Source organism: Rattus norvegicus, chromosome 11 (genome assembly GCF_036323735.1).
Source record: "Rattus norvegicus strain BN/NHsdMcwi chromosome 11, GRCr8, whole genome shotgun sequence".
Classification (NCBI taxonomy): domain Eukaryota; kingdom Metazoa; phylum Chordata; class Mammalia; order Rodentia; family Muridae; genus Rattus; species Rattus norvegicus.
Window position 1 is genome coordinate 65154056 of NC_086029.1, and position 21106 is coordinate 65175161.

Consider the following 21106-nt stretch of genomic DNA (forward strand, 5'->3'; position numbering starts at 1 on the left):
AAAAAAATAAAACAGCCAAAAATGCAGCCCAATGACAAGGGACTCTATTAAATTCCTAAAGGAGAATTCAAAATACTCCAGGAGAAGTCAGTGAGATACAGGAGAATTTAGTAAAATTAAGAAAATAATTCATGAGAATTTTCACAAAGAGAAAGAAGTCACTAAACAGAAGTCTTGGAAGCAACAAACTTAATCAGTAAGAAAGGCTAGAAGAAGCTGAAGAGGAGGAAAACCCCACAGGAAGACCAGAAGTCTCAACTAACCTGGACCCCTGATATCTCTCAGACACTGAGCCACCAACCAGGCAGCTGATATGAGGCCCCCAGCACATATATAGCAGAGGACTGCCTTGTCTGGCCTCAGTGGGAGAAGACTTGAGGCCACAGGGAGTGGGAAGGCCTGGCAAGGCGGGTAGGGTCATCCTTTTGGAGACTGGCAGGAGGAATGGGATGAGAAACTGTAGGAGGGTGGACCAGGACGGGAGTAACGATTGGATTGTAAAAATAATAAAATTTAAAAAAAAAATAAAACTAAACTAACACTGGTTAGCTTCAGCAACACATTAAGCCAAAAGAGAAGGAGAGCTTTGAAGAAGAATAAAGAACGCTCAAGAAATTTATGACATGGTACTAAGAGAAGAACACTTAGACCCAGAAAGCCTTATGGACTTTGAAACTCGGTGTGAGAAGGTGCTTTCCTAACAGCACGGAAAGCACATGCTGTTAGAGAACCTTCAGAGCCACGCAGACTGAAAACACATGATTTTTACAACCAAAAGATTGTAAATGTTTACTGCCGTAAGTTTGCAAACTGCCTTAAAGCTCAAGCTTGCAAAAGATTCTAGAAAAATAGTTTCTAATCCTGTATGATTAGGATTTGCAGAGGAAACTTGGATGGATTCTTTTTATCTAAACTCAAGGGGTTTGATATTGATAGGAACAAAAGGTAATAACCATAACTTAGACCTAAAAGTTGTGTCGTTTCTAACACTGCATCCAATAGAATAAGCAGAAAGATTTAAGACTTTATTTCTACTTCTACTAATAATGTGTGAATGCAGCCTCTAACAAAATGGTTTAATCTTCAAAACTGTAGATGGGCTGAAAATTGGTCCTTGGAATACAGACAATAATTAAAACTAAACGTGAGGTTACTCTACCCGATGTATAAAATAATGAGTTTTAATGAACACAATCAGAACAGTTACATAAATAGATTAATGGAACAAGGAAAAGAGAGAAACTAAGAAAACAATTCCATTTATTACTGTATCATAAAACAAATTACCTAGCAATAAGTAAGGCACAGAGGTAAAAAGTATCTGCACACAGAAAATTAAAATATTAATGAAATGAACTGTAGAAGATTCACATACATAGAGAAAAATCACATGCTTATAAAAATACTCTAATATCACTAGATTGTGGATTTACAATCCGTACTGACAGAGAGTGAGGATGAAGGAGCATGAGGTGGGTAGGTGGTCACTCTTTCTCTGAGGGCAGGAAGCAGAAGGTGTAGGGCTTCAGCCCCTGTTGTTGCTACCTCCAGTCAGGGTTGACTGTTGGGAGCCTCTCCGCCTGGAGAGGGTAGTGGTGAAGTGCACAGAGTAGGACTCTGGTGTGGCTTTGAAGTCTGAGGGCCTCGAGGTGTTCTAGTTCTCTAACTGTACTGAAACGCTGATGATAACGTCTAAAAATATCCTAAAAACTTCCTTGCTTTTTCTCAGGGTGAAAGGCTGCTTGCTGGCTTAGGTGATTAGCATCTGTAGCCTAACAGCAGAGGATTAAGTACTGTTGCTTTTGTTCTATCTCAGCAGAAATTGCATGGCTCTAACTTTCAGCCTGCTAGTCTAAAGTCTCAAGAAAAAAAGGGACACTTTGAAAAGTGAGCATAGCATTTATTACTAAATTGTAAAAAGTTCCAATGAAATCTATCTTTTAAAAAAAATGGGAAAAGATACTAAGTAGGGTTGAGGGGGGTGTAGAAAATTCTTCTCTCCTGGGAAGGGAAAAAATTTTTTTTCCTTTTTTTTTTTGTCTTCACCTGCTAAGATTTTTCAGAATACATGATCACATGTTAAAAAGATCACCATAAGTTCACACAAAAAATCAAATCATAAATTGAAATATAAGTTTACAACAGAGAATGCTTGCTTGCATATCCATTAGGAGAAATTATCTGACTAAATGTCCACCACCTGTCACAGCTCTGCAGTTATTAGTGAAGTTTTGCATAGATAAACCCAGTCAATATTTTTTCGGTTTTTTTCATTTTCTTGTATTTACATTTCAAATGTTATCCCCTTCCCCCCCTCTCCCATCCCCCCTTCTTCTGCTTCTGTGAGGAACCTCCCACTGCTTCCCACCCACTCCCACCTCAACACCCTGGCATTCCCCTACACTGGGGAAACGAGCCTTCACAGGACCAAGGACTTTTCCTCCTATTGAAGCTGGACAATGCCATCCTCTGCTACATATGTGGCTGGAGCCATGAGTCCCTTTATGTGTACTCATTGGTTGGTGGTTTAGTCCCTGGGAGCTCTGGTCTGGTCTAGTTGGTTGATATTGTTGTTCTTCCTATGGTATTGCAAACTCTTTCAGCTCCTTCAGTCTTTTCTTTAATTTCTCCATTGGGGTCTGCATGCTCAGTACAATAGAAAATTGGACATAGTACTACCTGAGGTCCCAATTATACCACTCCAGGGTATACACCCAAAAAATGCTCCAACATATAACAAGGACAAATGCACCACTATGTTCATAGCAGCCTTATTTATAATAGCCAAAAGCTGGAAAGAACCCAGATATCCTTCAACAGAGGAATGGATACAGAAAATATGGTACATTTACATAGTGGAGTTCTACTCAGCTATTAAAAACAATGACTACATGAAATTGTTAGGCAAATGGATGGAACTAGAAAATATCATCCTGAGTGAGGTAACACAGTCACAAAAGAACACACATGGTCTACACTCACTGGTAAGTGGCTATTAGCCCAAAAACTTAGAACAACTAAAAAAATTCACAGATTATATGAAGCTCAAGAAGAAGGAAGACCAAAATGTGGATGCTTCAGACCTTCTTAGAAGGGAGAATAAAAATATTTTATCTTCTGTCCTAGCAACTATAATAAATCATTGGTTCCCTTTTTAGGACCTTTGGTTAACTGTTTTACAACTTCTTGGAATGTGTTCTGAGTAGGAGAAAGTCTGGTTACTCTCTAAGAGCAATTAACTCGTGACACATGGGAGGTTGACAGAGTTCTCATTGAAGTTTTGACTATCAGAAAAGAAGATAATAGCAGTCCCACTGTAGAAAAGCTTAATAATCACTGATACAGTTTTAGCAATTCTTATACTTATACTTAAGAAGTCATCTATTTGTCTATATAGCATCACTACAAGGCAGTACATCTTCGTAGATCTGCAGAGATCTGATCAAAATGCTGAGCTAATAGCTAATAACTAGTGATTGTTATATATGTTTAATAATAACAGGCAAAGCATATTAATAGCATAAATCTTTCCTAAAATGAATTCTCCTGAGTCTTGCCTGAGCCCACAAATCTGTCACAGATTATATTATAATCCAAAGTATACTATCTCAGGAAGATCACCTGCTAGTTTTTATCTTGTCCTATTATGGCTCCTGACAGTGGACCACTAACCTTTCTTACTCCATTAAATCTCTCTAGAAACAATCCAAAATAGACCCTTCCTTTCATTGGCTTGTTTTACTCAGATATTTAATCACAGCATTGAGAAAAGTAGCTGATGTGTCCACTTCTGGGGAGAATATATTTTAAATACATATTATGTAATATATACATAGCATACAATCCAGATGGTTTTTGAACTCCTGATCCTTCCTTCGGTCTCCATTCCCCAAATACTGGAATTACAGGCATGCAACATCATGCCTAGTTAAATACAGTTGATCTTAAATGTTCTCAGCACACACAAAATTTATCTATATAAGGTAATATAGTAATTAGCCTGATTGCTGCAATCATTGCACAAAATGCATACATATGAAAACATCAGATTGTGTACTATAAACATATAATTTTTCAATAAAACTTGAAAAACACCGGAAGAAAGAAAAGAATACATTGAAAACAAATTGAAGGAAAGCACAAAAATGAGGTAACAAATTAATGAAGTTGAGGAGAAAAAGAAAATGGAATAAAAGTTATCATGTTGCTACATTAAATATACATACATGTGCACATATATATATACATATATACAAAAGAAAGGCAAAATAAACAATACAAAAATAATGACTTTTTGAGGATTATTTTCTGGGAATACAATTATAGACACAGTAAATACTTAGAAGTTATAATTGATTATTGTATAATATAAACAAATAATTCATAATATCACATAATTATTTATTTAGTAAATAATTCATAATCTGACTCAAAATGTAATATGTTGACACATTAAGAATTATGAAATTCACCAAAAAGAATTAAGTTCAAATTATGATAAAGGCAAATGTACCTAAGGGTCAATGATGAGAATATGGAATATGGAATTAGAAAAACATCCTGTATGAAGAAAGAAAACATTCTCTAACTCTTTTCAGGGTTAGGATATCTAAAACTATATAGCACAATATAAATTAAATAAAATTATAGGCCAGTCAATTTATTTTTAAAAATTTCACTGTAACATTATTACAAAATGTATCAGTGTGAAATCAAAGTAGGTTAAGTGTTTTAAAGATCTATCAAACTTTAACACATAGGTTAATTTAGAAAAACAATGTGTTAACAGACACAGAAAGTTTAATAAGTTCCTTTTTTAAAAAAAAAAGTTCTACAAAAAGAAAATGGAAGAAATGACAATAATCTCTAAAAAAAACACATCAAAAATTTTAACATCATTCTTTAAATGCAAATGACAGCTTTTGCCAATGTCAGAAATATATCAAAGTCTAAAGTACTACATATATATGAAAGTATGCAGCAAGGGGACTCTGATGGACAATTGCTGAGTTGTAAATCAGAAAATAATATCCTACAAAGTAAAAAGTGGGGGCAACCTGAAACCCAGAGAATGGCCATCCCTATCTGTGCTTTGTCACTAACTAGTCAGAGAATAGAAAATTGTGAGTTATAGAATCTTCAAGAAAATCTTACATAAAACAATGGGAGAAATATTAAAATATCACTTGAAAACTGCAACATACTGGAATGGTGCATGACATTTAAATAGCACAAATTTAATCTGTACTATTTAAGGAATATATAGTGGTATATTTAAGCAATGGCCTACTATTGAAGATGCCAAGAAGTGCATGCTGACAAGAGCCTGATACAACTGTCTCCAGAGAGACTCTGCCAGAGCCTGACAAATACAGAGGTAGATGCTCACAGCCAATCATTGGGGACCCCAATGGAGGAGTTAGAGAAAGGACTGAAAAGAGTTGAAGGGGTTTGCAACCCCATAGGAAGAACATCATCAACAAACCAGACACCCCAGAGTTCCCAGGGACTAAACCACCAACCAAAGAGAACACATGGAGGAACCCATGGCTCTAGCCACATATGTAGCAGAGGATGGCCTTGTCAGGCATCAGTGAGAGGAGAGGTCCTTGGTCCCGTGAAGGCTCAATACCCCAGTGTAGGGGGATGCCAGGGCGGGGGGAGGGAGTAGGAAGGTGAGTGGAGGAGCACCCTCATAGAAGCAGGGGTAAGGGGGATAACATTTGAAATGAAAATAAAGAAAATATCCAGTAAATGAAAAAAGACTCCAAAGTGATATTGTGGGGTTGATGGATCTCTTTGTCTCTCTTCCAAATGTGGCCACAATGAGTAACTGTAATATTAATATAATATAATATAATATAATATAATATAACTGTATTATTGAGGATGAGTGACCAATATAACTTGATGTGGCCCCAAGTCCAGCATCGAAGTCTAGTCACTCACAGAAAACACACACATACACACACACACGTGCACACACACACACACACACACACACACACACACACACACTCAGAAAGCATAAGGAGGACCAATTAGCAAAATGAAGGCAATGGCTGATTGTAAGGGGCAAGGAGATAGGAATGGCAATAAATACAATCTGAATACTTCATAGATATGTATGAAACTGTCATAAAGGAATCCATTATTAATTAGCATAATTAGCATAATTAATAAATGCTATCAAATAACTTTCTGAAAACAAAACAAAAAATTAATGATCTTGATTTTATGAGTCCTACATTCATCAACACAGATATACTTTAAAGGGGGCTTTGAGCATAGATAAATCATTTAGAAACAATGGGCTTAATGGCCTCACTTTATAAATAAATGAAATAAAGGTGAAGAAATTAAAATTTTTATAAGTATATACAATTGGAACTAGGTATGGTAGTACACATTGGCAATCCCAGTATTGTAAGAGGCTCAGAGATAGATGACTAGAATTTCAAGGCCAGTTTGGTCTACACAGTGTAGGACAACTGTAGCCCACCTACAGGTCTAGGCTAGTCAGGGCTGACATAATACTCTCTCTCAAATAACAACAAAACTAAACAAACAAAAAACCCAGAAGACATGGTCCTTGCAACTAAACTCCCATGCTGCACTGATAAGAGAGTTACAAATATCCTCAGGAGATGTCTCACGAATAATTGTTATGGTCTCGTCTTGATCAGCTTTGGACAAAAAGAATTAACAAAATGTAAATCGAACAACTTATACTAAGTTTTGTGGGTTTCTCTCCAGAAGTTAAACTACATCAAGGGAAAATTATTACCAATATTGAATTTCTTGTTCATGGTTTGTTCATTTAAAGAATTACTTTGCCTTACACATTCACCTTCCAATGTCCATAATCCTAAATATTAACTAACCTTCCTAAAGCGAAGATAGGAAGAAACAGAAATAATATCTGGATCATTGGGAAGACAGAAAGGCCTTTCATATGTCTTTTTTTCCCTCTTTTTTGTATACAGATTTTCAAGACGCAGCCTCAGCAGACTCGGCTCTGTACCACAGTCTATTAGATGGCACTGAAATAAAGTCACATTGGTTGAGGTATGAATTGCTCTAGTACTGGGAGAAGAACAGAGAGAGTTAATACCTTTCTTCTAGAATCTTCTGGAATGTAATGCGCATCAGCTTTCCTCGTGCTCTGGCTTGGAACAAAGTGAAGACTTTAGATATTTTTTCATCTCTTCTTTCTTCTAACCGGTCCAGAATGCGAGCTTTAAAAAACACCTAAAAGAAGTCAATCAGACACAATGTCACTCATCAGATGAGTTCAGCAGTCTTTTGAAAGATGCCACGAACAACTGAAGTTAGTCTCCGGGAGAGCTGAACCAATCCTATGTCTTTGCACGTGTTCATTCATTGTGTAAAATTTAAATCCTAAGGAATGTCATGTTTTAACTCTGAAGGTTATAAAGGACATTGTATATTGGACACATTGACAACCTGTGCTCATTCCTCTGTACTTCCCCTTGATTAATAATAATTATGTTTGAAGAACATGATCTAACTTTTAAAATGGGCTCGGGTACCCAGCACTCCAAAGGATGTGGCACAGTCCACAGCTATCTCTGTGAGGGACAGAGCAAAAAACATTTCTGGGATGGTGACTCATAAACAGTTGTGTTGAATACTTGTTTGCTTTTCTAAATATAAAATGATTTTAGTATGCTCAAAGTGGTTTATTCAATATAGTTTAATCGAAATAAAATCAGATGCCTTTCCTTCTAGCTATCCTCTTTTGAATCTTTCCCAAGTTTCTCCTCCAAACTGATAGCATATTTTAGTTCTCTCCCTCTCCCTCTTCCTCTCCCTCTTCCTCTCCCTCTCCCTCTCCCTGTCCTTCTCCCTGTCCTTCTCCCTCCATCCCTCCCTCTCTGCCTCTCTCTCTTCTCTCTCTCCCTCCCTCTCTCTCTCTCTCTCTCTCTCTCTCTCTCTCCCTGTGTGTGCACCCATGTGTGTGTACATGCACACTCACAAATACATAATTAGGAGAGCCTAATTCTCCTCAGTCTTTAGTTGCCAGTGGTTCTTTGGCTAAGAGTGGGACCCCATGAAATTATACATCCTGTGTTAATGTCCATTGATATTACTGTCCAGGGAAATAGAACCCTAATGTCCTTCAGCAGATGAGTGGATAACGAAAGTGCGATGCATACCACAATGGAATACTATTCTGCTATAAAGAAAAATGAAATCATGATATTTGTAGGAAAATTGGTGGACCTAATGAAGATTATATTGAGTGAGGTAACCCAGATCCAGGAAGACAAAAGTCACACGTTGTCTCTCATCGGCAGTTCTTAGCTCCACATTCTACAATGTGAGTATGCAGCATGGAGAAATCACAGAAACCAGCTAAGCATAAAAGAATGTGGTACTAGTTGGGATATAAGCATTCCAGAAGTGATTTATAAACCAGCCATATAGTTGTTGCACCATAGTTTACTGACCAATGCACTAGAAGATACTTTTGTCCTACACGTGAGAGACTTGACATTTCCTGAGAGTAATCAGTAAGAACAAAGGTGAGGTGAATAGCTACCTAAGACACAAATTTCATAGAAGAAATCATGTGGTCCTTCTTAGATGTGCCTTGAAAAACTGTGAAAGTGAATCTTAAAATATGTCCCTTCTTGTCATAGGTCCCTCTCATTTTCGTTTGCCCATCTATGATGAAACCCTCCTAAACGTCAGTCACTTAGGATTCTCATTAGCTCATGTGAGCTTTAGCCCTGATGGGTGGCATGTGGCGAAAATAATGAGCTATAAAGAAGAGACCACAGATGATACACAGGATTCCTAGTTACTCAAAATATAAGTAACATTCAAAAAAGCAAGTAATATTCATAAAACTATACTTCAGGGGTAGGTTTGTTTACGTGTACTTAGAATCCTAGCAAATCAGGAGGCAGAGGCAGAAGGATGAGGTGACAAGCTCAGGGAGGATGGATAGACAAAAACTAGACAGATGGATAACTCTTCAACCTGGATCCTCCCATTCTCCTTCAAAAAATTACTCTTACACGGATGTCATTAAGAACAACATGGTATTGACTACTACATAAGATCAAACTTATTACCCAAAAACCTGGGTTTCTTGGGTAAAGTAGAATTTACACGATCATGTTTTAAATAAGTTGGGTTTGGTTTATAATTGATTTTTTAATTACTAAATTATTCAAGTAATACATTTTTCCAGTGCAGCCCACTCCATAAGACATTTCACATAGGCAAGCATTATCTCTGAGAACCTGATTTACACTCTCTGTTTTCTAGCACAGAAAGGTCAGTTCAGTATTTTATATATTGACACAATTTTGACTAGACAATTAGTTATACAAATTTATATGCAATACAGAGTGTAGTTCAGTTACAGTGTTCTTGCCTAGATCGTTCAAGGTCCTAGATTTAACCCTCAAGACTGAAATAAATAATGTAAACTAAATCTTGACTTGTTTAAGTAAACATGGATTTTCTTTCTCTAACAGAATTGAAGTTTCCACTGTGAGTTTGTCTCTATTTTTATTATTTCTCTTCACAAGAACTAAAGAGCTTATTTAATAATTAAGAATTGACCTAAATTTTTAAATACACACCCTTTCCTCCCACTTCCCTCCAAATGCATTCTTGGACATTCTGGGTTACCTTGGTGACTCCACACTGGTATTGAGACTGGTCTATCTCCAACAAGGCAAGTACTTCTTCAGTTGCCTTTCTGATGTTCACAAACTTGCTCTTCGAAAAGATCCTTGGGTTTAGAATACAGTACCTAGTTTGAGAAGGAACCAGGGTATCATATGACTCAGAGTAATCTGAAACAAGTTAGAACAGGCTACTAAAGATATCTCTCTCGCCTTCTTATACTCTCAGCTATAACAAGACCCCTGGCCTCAATTAGTGAAGATGCTGTCAGTGGTCTGTCCTGTGGGTCAGGTTATATTTTCTACAGTGCTGTGGTGATCAACTTAATTTGACTGGGTGAGCAGGGACGTAGAAGAGAGGAAATGGGCAAAGCGTAAGGATGTCTATTACATGGACAGGGAAACTAAAAGGTTGAGTTGACTTTTGTAAAAGCTTTTCACCCTGATGATGAATTGTCTTTCAATTTCCAGACAGGTGCTCTTCTTGCTCTACCATGATTTGCTAAAATTTCCTTGATTAACTTGATGGTTTTCACTATTCAAGTCAGAATGTAGAAAGCAAAGATGCCTGCTTGCTCCTACCTACACATTGCTGGTATCCGTCTTTTCACAGCTGCTAAAAAACAAAACAAAACAAAACAAAAAAAACAAACAAACAAACAAAACCACCGGTTTGATTGGGTGGCCGCATGTACACTTCCAAGATGCACTTCAGGCTCTCCATCTTCCTTTCATATATATTTCTTCTATATATGGGCCTAATATCCACTATCAGAGATTTAAAGGCACCACAGCTATATAGATATTGAAATTAAGAATAAATGATATGGAACTGTGTCAGCATATATCTCATCAGCACAAAAAACACACCAGTTTATAGAGTGGAGTACACCAAGCAAATTAATAATGTAGGCATAAACACTCCATGCAGAGGGAACAGAACAGACTGCTTCAGAATTTTGGGAGCTCAAATGTACATCTACCTTTGTTTAAAGTCATCATACAGCATCCGAATTGGAAATGCTTTGCAGCACACTCTAGTCCCTTCTAAAACACCATTACAGCGGAGCTGCTGGAGAACCCAGAAAGGATCCATTACGCCTGAAAGAGAGGGATACACTGACTCCACATTTCAAGCATCAATCATACCAGATATTACCTTCATTGCTACATCTCAGGCTTTAAAATGTTTGAATTCAGTGCACCATGCATGAGTGTTCACAGGACTTCACTCACTCCCATCCCAATGATACTTACAGAACTCGTTCTACTAGGATGGATTCTACAGACATGATTTACCTACAAATCTTTTTAATGTACAACACATATATAGATATAGAAGATGTTGTAGGCAATTTCTCAAGGAACATAAAAAATCACATATTTTGCTATTTGTAAATGACTGACATCATATATTTGTGCTATCCACTTAATGACTAAAAGCAGCCAGAGAGGGTGACCAGATCACAAAAGTGAGCTGTTATTTCCAGTAGGAGGAGGGAGGAACTACAAGCAGGATGGGTAAAATGATAGGGGGAGGTGGACCAACCACAAAATTCTGTTTGCATTTATGCCTAGAGTCTAGAGTGAATTTGGCCACATTTGCCCTCCCTTCCCCCTTATTATGTTGCCAGTGCCTGCATTTATTCTATAGTATGAGCATTCCTCTATTACCACTTTGTTCAAAAAGAACAGCCCTTCCGCAGCTGTCAGCTGGAATCTCCGTTGGAAGGCTTTGAAAAGCCTTTCAAGGAGCCAGTGTATCTGACCTTCATCAAGTACTCTGAACAAAGACAAGGACCATCTTGCACAAAAAAGCCTGCTGTGTCTCTGTATCTCAGATCACAGACCTAAGCTAAGCCATATGTCAGTATTCCAATCCTCTTATGATGATAAGGACTGCATCTTTTATAACGAGGCAGGGGTGGTCAGAAGTTCCTGACACTTTAAGATCAAACCCACTCTTCCTCTTTATTACATACGAAGGCTTGTTTTATAGCATAACACTTTTGTTGAAAACTTGATGAAATTCTCACTGATTTCATAGAAGTCATCTGATAGGTAGCAGAATTGCCCCAAAGTTCAGAGGCAGCTGATTGCATTCTTTGCTAGACTAAAGCAGAACCCTTAGATGCATTCAGAAGCCCAGTTGAGATCTAAAAATGTGGCTTAAATATGGCATCTTTACTTAGAATGTGTGGAAGCCTTGTATTATTCTAGTCCTAAGACACACACACACACACACACACACACACACACACACACAAATGATCTTGTAATGTTGAAATGTCTTCATGTAAAAATTCCAATAGCCTTACTTCATATCACAGTCTACCTAATTATATCACAGTCTCTCAAGATTACGTTCTTTATTATGATAACTAATAGAAATATAAGATAGTGCAGACCTACACATATCATAATCAGCACTATTAGAATATAAGTTTCAAGAGTGTTTGATGCTCCAAAGACACAGTGCTTGTGATATAGTTTCCTTTAAACTCCTCAAACTAAAGCTCTAAGAATATTACTCTTCCAAATAGTTGGCTGAAAAGCTTTAAATTGTGGCTTAAGGAATGTGATCCAGATAGTTTAATTTGGAAATGCTGTTTTGAGAGTTACAAATGGGAAAATCATCACCATTCTCTCATTAATATCCTTCCACCATTAATTCACTGCAAAAAGTGTCTACTGTCCAGAAGTATATAACTACATAAATAGGCATCTTAAGGAAGATAATATGGGAAAGATTACTAGAGAAAAATGTTTAACATTTTCTGAAATGATCTTCCTGGTCAATTTAGAAAATGAAGACCAAATGCTATTCATGTGCTAAAATATCATCCTGATTTAATATCCAATCTCTTTAAAAATAGTTTCTCTTTCTAATGAATTAAATGGGAGCACATCCACGTTTTAACCTAAAATTCAAAGACCAATTTCATTTGGAGCATACTTTGGGAAATCTTTTTGCATGACAACCCAGAAGTAGTTCGATAAGCCTTGATGAGGGTCCAGAGACCTCACATTTCATTTCCTCTCATCTTTTCATGTGAAAATCTGCTCATATATAAAGGAAATAGTAAATAATTCTTCAATGTACACTCAACAGGTCTGAACTAAAATGCATTCTTTACTGCAGAGTGTAGAGATGTCTAGTTCTTACCTGGAATTTTGTTCTCATTAGGATTTATACATCTCACAAAATGAGGTGCTGTTGATTTCAAATCTGCCATCAATTTATTTATGCTCTCCTGAAATAAAAGCCATAAGAAACACAAAATCACTTTTCAAGCCACAAAAGAACCCCAGAAAGTCTAAATCTGTCAGTTGAATCTGACACACAACATGAGTTCAATAGTATTACATGCTTACCAAACACATTATTTCTTCCCTGTGGCAAGTCAATACTTACCCAACAGACACAGTTCCACTGTGAATCATCTCCAGCTGCTTTGCATTTCAATGCTGTAGCTTTTGAAGCTAAGAAATGAGATTTCTTTACAAAAGAAGTCATTTCTCCACTTTTCTATTTTGAAAGCCTTTATTCTAGGTCAGATTCTTCAGAATCACAATTAAGATTGTTTAAAGCATTTATTTTAAGAGTGATGGAAGCAGCAGGATAGAGAAAGGGAAGAAAGGGCTGCGGTGCTGTTTCCACCTTGGCTTGGTTCTGCACACCTTGCGCCATCAGCGTTAGTTCTCTCTTGAGGCACAAGAGACCCATATTCTGGAGAGGTAAACAATGAGGTGCCTTAGCTTCCTATTACCTAAGAACAGTCTATCCAGTGGGAATCATTATGAGACAAGAGTCCCACCAGCCACAGGACTGACAAAAGAACCTAGTCCGGGGTGCCACCAAAGTGACTTCCAAAGCCTGTCACTATAACCAGATAGCTCTATCTTTTCCACCTTAGTGTAAATGTCCTTTCCATAAAAGCCTATTCACCTTAGCTTGATCCCCGGGATCCACATAATGGTAGGAAGGAACTACGTTTCCAAAGCTGTTCTCTGATGTCCACATGTATGCTATGACATGCATGCTCACACCCATCATACACACACAAGATAATAACAATTAAGTAATCAACTCAAGAGATGTGCATTACTTTATGCAGCGATGTAATCAATTGGAATGATGTTGCTTTCCTCCTGGGTTTCTCACCAAACTTGAAAAGAAAAAGGGAAATAATTTACAAAAACTCCTTTGCCCAAATGTATAATATTATAACAGTGTGGATAAAAACAAATTCATACAAGTTTTTAAAACATGGTAGTATGTACCAAAAAGCTTTGGGAACATGTGCGTTCTTCAGAAAATGCCTATGGTGCTTCTCCCTAAAGAAATAATCAGAAATCTATAGAAAGATCCACATTCAACCATTATCTAGTCACTGTGGAAATTTTTGAGCAAAAGAGAAATTAAGAAATGTCTATAAAGATGCATTAAATTACGAATAAATATGCATACAGTAGAATACTCCAAGCTTGTAAATGATTATGTAGATCATATAACAAATATGGAAATATTTTAAGTTTTATTTTAAGAGAAGAAGTTACAGAAAACCTATTCTGGATATCATTATCCTGATTGTTTTAAGCACAGTGAGGTTATAATTGACTGTAAATGAAATATCTTGGGAGACCTGCAAACCAAAATGTTATTAATAGTTACCTACTGTGTAATAAGATAGGCCCTTTTATGTTGATCTTTTTAATTTCCCTACATTGATTGCTTATTTTCAACACTCATGTGCTTTCAAGGTTCATTAAAAAGGCAAATCTATTTCCCATTCCTTACTACTAAAGCAAAAGAATCAACACTAAGTTAAAATATCTTACAAACTCGCTTAGATAAACAACAGCAGAAAGGACAAAAGCCACTGGCAATCTGGACCCTGCAGGACACCAGTTAGTAGAGAAACTTAAATACATATTTTGTGAACCAGAATAATAACTCTGTAGAGATACATGCCATGAAATTTAATCAAAAATGTTCTTTTTGGAGGCTCCCATCCTTTAAATGGATCACATGACTTCTGTACACACCATTTTACCTGTTTTTGAATGGGACCTGACAATATTTTGAAACTCTAACTTTGATCTAAAATACTACAACTTATCAAGGGAAATAAGGATATTTGTGGACAATTTAATGAGAGGATGAGTTAGCATTTTTAGAAACAATTATTTACAAGAAGTGCTAGAATACTTTTTCCAACAATCTTCCTTTCCATTCCATTCTTCCCTTCTGGATGAAAAGAATGCAGACCTTGATCATACAGACTCCAAATTCCTTCCTAATTATCTGGCCATCCTTCCTCTCTAATTCTTCTATGAATGGTCAGGTAATTAAACTAAGAACTGTAAACTATGCAGCCATTATCTCACCAACTCAGAGACACCATAGAAGACCAAGATGAAACGTAGGTACAGCATTCTCTGTCAATCACACTGGAATTTTTAGGAGACTGGGGTAAAAGGTTAAGAAGCTTGAATCCAGTCACTGTCAAGACAGTTTTTAAAGCAGAAAACAGGGGCTGGAGAGATGGCCTCGTGGTTAAGAGCACTGACCAATCTTCCAGAGGTCTTGAGTTCAATTCCCAGCAACCACATAGTGGCTCAAAACCATCTGTAATGGGATCCAATGCCTCCTTCTGGTGTGTCTGAAAACAGCTACAGTGTAAATAAAATAAATAAACCTTAAAAAAATACAAAAAACAGCAGTAACAAAATACTAATAGTAGAATCAGGCAGCTGTACTTCCCCCGAATTGTTAAATTAAGCACAACCACTTTCATTTCTTTATCTCCTGTTGATACAGGTCTGTAGTAAAGCACGCTTGTTCCTTGATTATATATTGTGAGCTGAAGAATCTAGGAAAGCTAAATTCTTCATCTCCTTCTTGACTGTGTTAATCAGGAGACCTAGATCAGGCTAAGAGAGACCAGGATTAATGTGAAGCTGAGTATAAAATAATAGAAAGGTAAGAATGTTAGGAAGTAAGACTGCATATGCTACTGACAGAAGAGCTGTGCACTCCATGCTATGTGTGTAGAGGGAATCAAAACTTTCTAGACTTAATATTAACCAAGAGTTTCCATTTTGCAAAGAAAAAAAAATCATGGGGAAATATTTTGATTTTCCAACCTGTATAAACCAAAGATGATAGATAGATAGATAGATAGATAGATAGATAGATAGATAGATAGATAGATAGATAGATAGAGACAGATAGACAGACAGAAAGACACATACATACACATATACATACATACATACATACATAGTACATAAATACATAAACTTTGAATGAAAGCTGCCTAAACACATCTTGAATTTTGCTCAAATGTTTCTTTGTATGATGTAACCTGTAAATTAATAAGAAAACAAATTATAACTAACCCTGAGCAAGTTGCCAGGTCCTAGCCAAATACAGTCACTCAACTATTCAAATCATGTTCACATACAATAAATGTGAGATATAATTAACAAGGGTGTCTCAATAACTTCCAGTTTTGCACATCATCCTTTTGTCTCTAGATAAAATAGCACCTCTTACTCATGTCATGGTTTGCTGTAATAGGAATCTTTTTTGTTTTGTTATGCTTTAGACTGCCAACCAATAAAGCCAATTAAGATTCATAAAACTAGATTGGTTTTTAATATATATGAGGATTATTATTGTCCCCAAACCATACATCAAGCTGTATTGTCAGTTATTTCTTTTGTAGGTAAGTCTAGAAAAAAAGCATGAATTAGTCATAAACACTCTAGGACAGAAAACACACCACAGAAAGCAGAAAGGACCTGTGCAGAAGCCAGGTCACCAAACAATCAGATCTGAAGGTAAAACTTCAATAGAATCTAACTCACCACTACCAGCAATGGTATTGTTTGTAAAGAGACTCGCCAGGACTTTGTTGGAGGACTTCTGAAGTAGAGCCACCACTGTTTCATTAAGAAGCTCTTTGTTCTTTCCAATCCAACCACTGATATCATAAGGGACCTTTGGAAAGGCATGTGTTTCAGGTAATGAAATAAGAAAAAGCATGCATTAATATGGAAAATTGTACATTGCTTTAAAAATTCCACAAACATATCCTTTTGTATTAATTTAGTAACAATTTTGAGTAATATTTCAGAAGGCCATCATGCAGCCCAATTTGGTTATTTTTTAAAATTTACACTTTTAAAGGAAAAGAAAATATAAATATCTAACAGTGAAGGAAGTAATGAGTGAGAAAAACATAAAGGAAAGGACAGAAAAAAGCAACTGAGGAAGGATGGGTTGGTCTTTACATCCATTGGAAATAATTCATATTGGAAACTTTTATAGGCAGCACTAGGAAAAGGATGCTCTTCTCTCTGATGTATAGTGAGTTCTCAGGCAACGTTAGCACATGCAATGGTGCTTTACATATTGTTATAACCATATTTCATGATTTCAAGAAAAACTCTCTGGGAACACTTGGGAGATCATTTTTGTTTGAAATGTACACCTGCTCTCTTACAATCACTAGCTCTAAGAAGGAAGAATGGCACATATCACTGGACAGGCAAGAGAGCACATTAAGAATTGTTTTTGCGGGTTGGGGATTTAGCTCAGTGGTAGAGCGCTTGCCTAGCAAGCGCAAGGCCCTGGGTTTGGTCCTCAGCTCTGAAAAAAAAAAAAGAATTGTATTTGCAAAAACTTAGAGACCTAGAGACCATTACTTCACACTATGTCTTCTTAAAAAGGTGATTTTTGCAATCACTAACACAATGTCAAGTTAAAAGAAAGACAAACAAGGGGAAATGTCCCATGACCTTAATGGTCTCTAGGTCTTCCTACAGTGGCCGTGTTTTGAGACCAGATGACGGCATTCACACTGAGATTTCTGAGCACGGTGTATAAGTAATTGTAGTATAACCATGTCACTAAAAGGTGACACCACCTCTTCTCTAGCACTTAGATGTACTTATTCATGTTATCATTTAATCTAAGCAGTACTAAAATATTAGCTAAAGATTTTAGACAAGTTCATTTGATATAGAGACCAGAAAATGTGAGACTGGAAATGTAGGACTAACTCACCACTCCTGCATAATGAGCAAGTTCAAAGTGAACTTCGAAGTTCTTCTCAGGAGCTGTGGGTTTCTGGAAGTAAGCTGACTTTCCAAAATGGTGGGCAAAGAGTTTGGTCTTGAAGGTATTGTCAGTAGCTTTAGGAAGCATACATTCCTCTTCAAGGATAGAAAGAATGCCCATGGGCTGCAGGAGAGGATAAGAGTGAGTTCCAAAAATGATCAGGAAAGAGTGTTTCCAGTAGTATGTCAATATGGCTCTCTCACAGAGAACTCAGTTGACAAGAACAAGCTAACCACACTCTGTGTCCTGTGAATACATATTACATGAATTGTCGTGCTGACACCAGCAGGGGCAGTGGTGAGCTTCACACTGTAATAACATTCATGAGGGACAGAGTAAATAGGCAAAATGAGAAAATAACTATGAAAGAATTAACTTAGTTCCATGTATGTGCTTTGAAGAAATCATGTAAAGTAGAAAGATTGATAATGAAGAGGGTGGAAATGATTTTACCATGAGGCCTCTTTGCCCTGGATAAGAGAAATCCAGAAACATCTATCTGGTTAAAGTATTCTGATAGAGAAAGGAGAAAAGGAAGATGACAGAGATTGCACCGCAGAAGACGCTTGCATGTGTGAGATCCCGTCAGAAGCATGTGTAACACCAGCAAAGCCAGCCAGGACACATAGTACAAGGAAAAAGTCACAAAGTTAAATAAGGCCGGACTGCAAAGAACTTACAGGGTGTAAGACAACTGGAGTTTGAATGCAATGCGAAGCCTTTTGGGAGACATGTAGCATGAAGTGATGTGATTTGATTTGTGTTTGAAGGAAAAGATGGTTTAGGGCAGGAGTCAGTCAAGCAAATTGGAAAGTTATGATGTAATGATGGTGTTTACATTTTAAAGGGCTTTAGGGATGTACAAGAAGATGGGAGATAAAAGGGTATGACTTCCTGAAGCAATTTTCCTCTAAATGGTCATAGTCTTTGCAACCCATCTGCTACCCGCTCATTCGCTGTGGCACCTGCAAACAAAAGAAGTGGTGTTTCAGTAATACCAGGCTGCAGGCTTACCAAGCATCGTCATTTGTTCAAGGACACAGTTTCAGAGCTTGTGGGAAGTCACTAGAATTGTGAGGGAGTTGAAAGTAGAACTGTGTCACAACTGCCTAATGAAGAGGATCATGAGTGTAGGACAAGTTTTCAGCCTGAGAAATTCTAATGAATCCTTCTATTAAACAATATGCACAGAGAAACACACACAGGGAAAACACATTTGACAAACAAGGAAACATCATGGGTGCTGATCTTTATATATATATATATTTTATATTAATATCATTTACCTATTCGCTATCTAAATAACTTCAAAGTGCTTTCCAAGATCCACTCACCATTTCAGATAATCAGAGATATGGAAATGTGGTTTAGACATAGGCTCCAGTCCTGAAGTATGTAGCCAAAAAGACTTATAATCCATCACAAAATAGCTCAGAGAAACAGGTGCAGTATGAGTCCATAACCACTAAGATAGGAGAAGCTTACTTGTTGCAAGAGCACAGGTCTTTGATTCCCTCCAGCCCTTTTCACTCTTGAGTCTGGAGGAGAGACTGAGGATCTGGTCTAACTTACCTAATAGATCCTTGAATTTTCATCAGAACTGCTTTCTAAGGGTAACAGCTTATGTTTAAATGTTTTCAGGCAGAGAAATCACACCAGCATCAAGGTTCTGGCTATATAATGTATTAAAAACAAACTTTATATGTAAAATCCCTTCTTCTAAATATCTCATTGGAGCCACAGAAATGAGTTTCATTTTTATTTCACATAATGATTCATCAGACGTTTGAAAATAAAAATTTCAATTATTTGTCACTCTGATCTATATATTATATATATTATGTTTTCCATATTTTAGCTTGAAAACTTATTAGTATTGTGTAGTTGTATGACAGGGCGGTAAACACACATACCACAGTGTGTGTGTGTGGTGTGTGTGTGTGTGTGTGTGTGTGTGTGTGTGTGTGTGTAGACTGTAACACAACTTTGTAGAGTGGGTTCCTTGATTCCACCTTTGTATGTGTTCCATAGATCAGAATGGATTGCAGGCTTCTGTGACAAACACTTTACCCACTAAGCTATTTCGCAGATCCTAGCTTTTCTATCCTTTAAATTTTTTTCTTATGGACCTACAACCTACATTTTATAGACAAAACATTGAACATTCCAAAAGTAATTTCTGGCTCCTCCATTTATCCAAAGACTTGAAAAGCAGTGAATAAAGAGGTGTTGTCAGCACAAAGCATCTGGTGTAAAATAAATGCCCATCTTGCACATAAAACACTTGGTTTTGTGAGTTCTTGGCAACATGAAAAAATAAGAACAATGAAGGAAGCAGGAGAGGAGAAAAGAAAAGTGGAATGACAGATCTTGAATAGCTGATGAACTCATGCACACATGCGATCTCTTGGGAGAACTCCATCTCATACTGTGTAGTTTTCTATATAACAGCAGCCAAAGCTGGAATGACTCATTTAAAAAATAGAAGCATCGACTAAGAGGAAGCCTGTTAGAACAAACCAGAGCTCCCAGGGACTAAACCACTACCCAAAGAGTATACATGGACATTCCCATGGCTCCAACTGCCTATATAGCAGAAGATGGCCTTGTTGGGCACCAATGGGAGGAGAAGCCCTTGGTCCTGGCAAGGCTGGAACCCCCAGTGCAGGGGAATGTCAGAGCGGGGAGACTGGAAAGAGGAGATGTTGGGGAGTGGGGACATCCTCAGAGAAGCAGGGGGAGGAGGATGGGATAGGGGGTTTATGGACGGGGAAAGCAGGAAAGGGGATAACATTTGAAATGTAAATAAAAAATATCTAATAAAAACAAAACAAAAAACAAGGGGCCATGGCAAAGCCTCATAAGGACAAGCATTGCTCACAGTATCCACACCTGGAGAGGCCCTGGTCCCTGGTCCCCAGTGAAGTCAATACTGACTTTGTGAGTAGAAGTTTGATGGTAAACAACTAGATTTACACTTTGAAGTGTAAATGGTTTTACAGCACCAAAAAAGGGCAAATCACCATCTTCAAGGTCTTCTTTATTTCTCCGCTGCTCTAGAGATGTAAACTTCTAATGAATGCAGAGATCTCCAACAAGTTAGCTTCCAAATAAGTTGGAAGGAGTAATTCTTTGCTATTTCATAACGTCTTTGCTATTGCCTTAGGTTTTTTTTTCCTGTTACTATAATAAAATCTCTTACGATAACAGCATCTGAGGAGAGCAGGGGTTCCGAGTTCCAATCCATCACTGTAAAAATGTGACAGCAGCATGAGCTCAAGACAGCTTTTGGCATTACTCACAAAGCCAG

General features: G+C 37.2%; 1 protein-coding gene across 2 annotated transcripts in view; it reads right to left on the reverse strand.

Moving 5' to 3' along the window:
- Positions 1-21106, reverse strand: part of Myh15 (myosin, heavy chain 15) — a 141345-nt gene that overhangs the window by 69390 nt on the left and 50849 nt on the right. Inside the window, exons 15-21 of one of the 2 annotated variants that reach the window (XM_039088869.2) lie at positions 17743-17919; positions 16522-16674; positions 13775-13834; positions 12832-12919; positions 10649-10766; positions 9670-9793; positions 7115-7251 (exon numbers count right to left, since the gene is read on the reverse strand). In XM_039088869.2, coding sequence (XP_038944797.1) covers positions 7115-7251; positions 9670-9793; positions 10649-10766; positions 12832-12919; positions 13775-13834; positions 16522-16674; positions 17743-17919 — 857 coding nt within the window. Of the gene's footprint in view, positions 1-7114; positions 7252-9669; positions 9878-10648; positions 10767-12831; positions 12920-13774; positions 13835-16521; positions 16675-17742; positions 17920-21106 lie in introns of those variants that run through there. The other variant, XM_039088868.2, reaches the window with a different exon arrangement.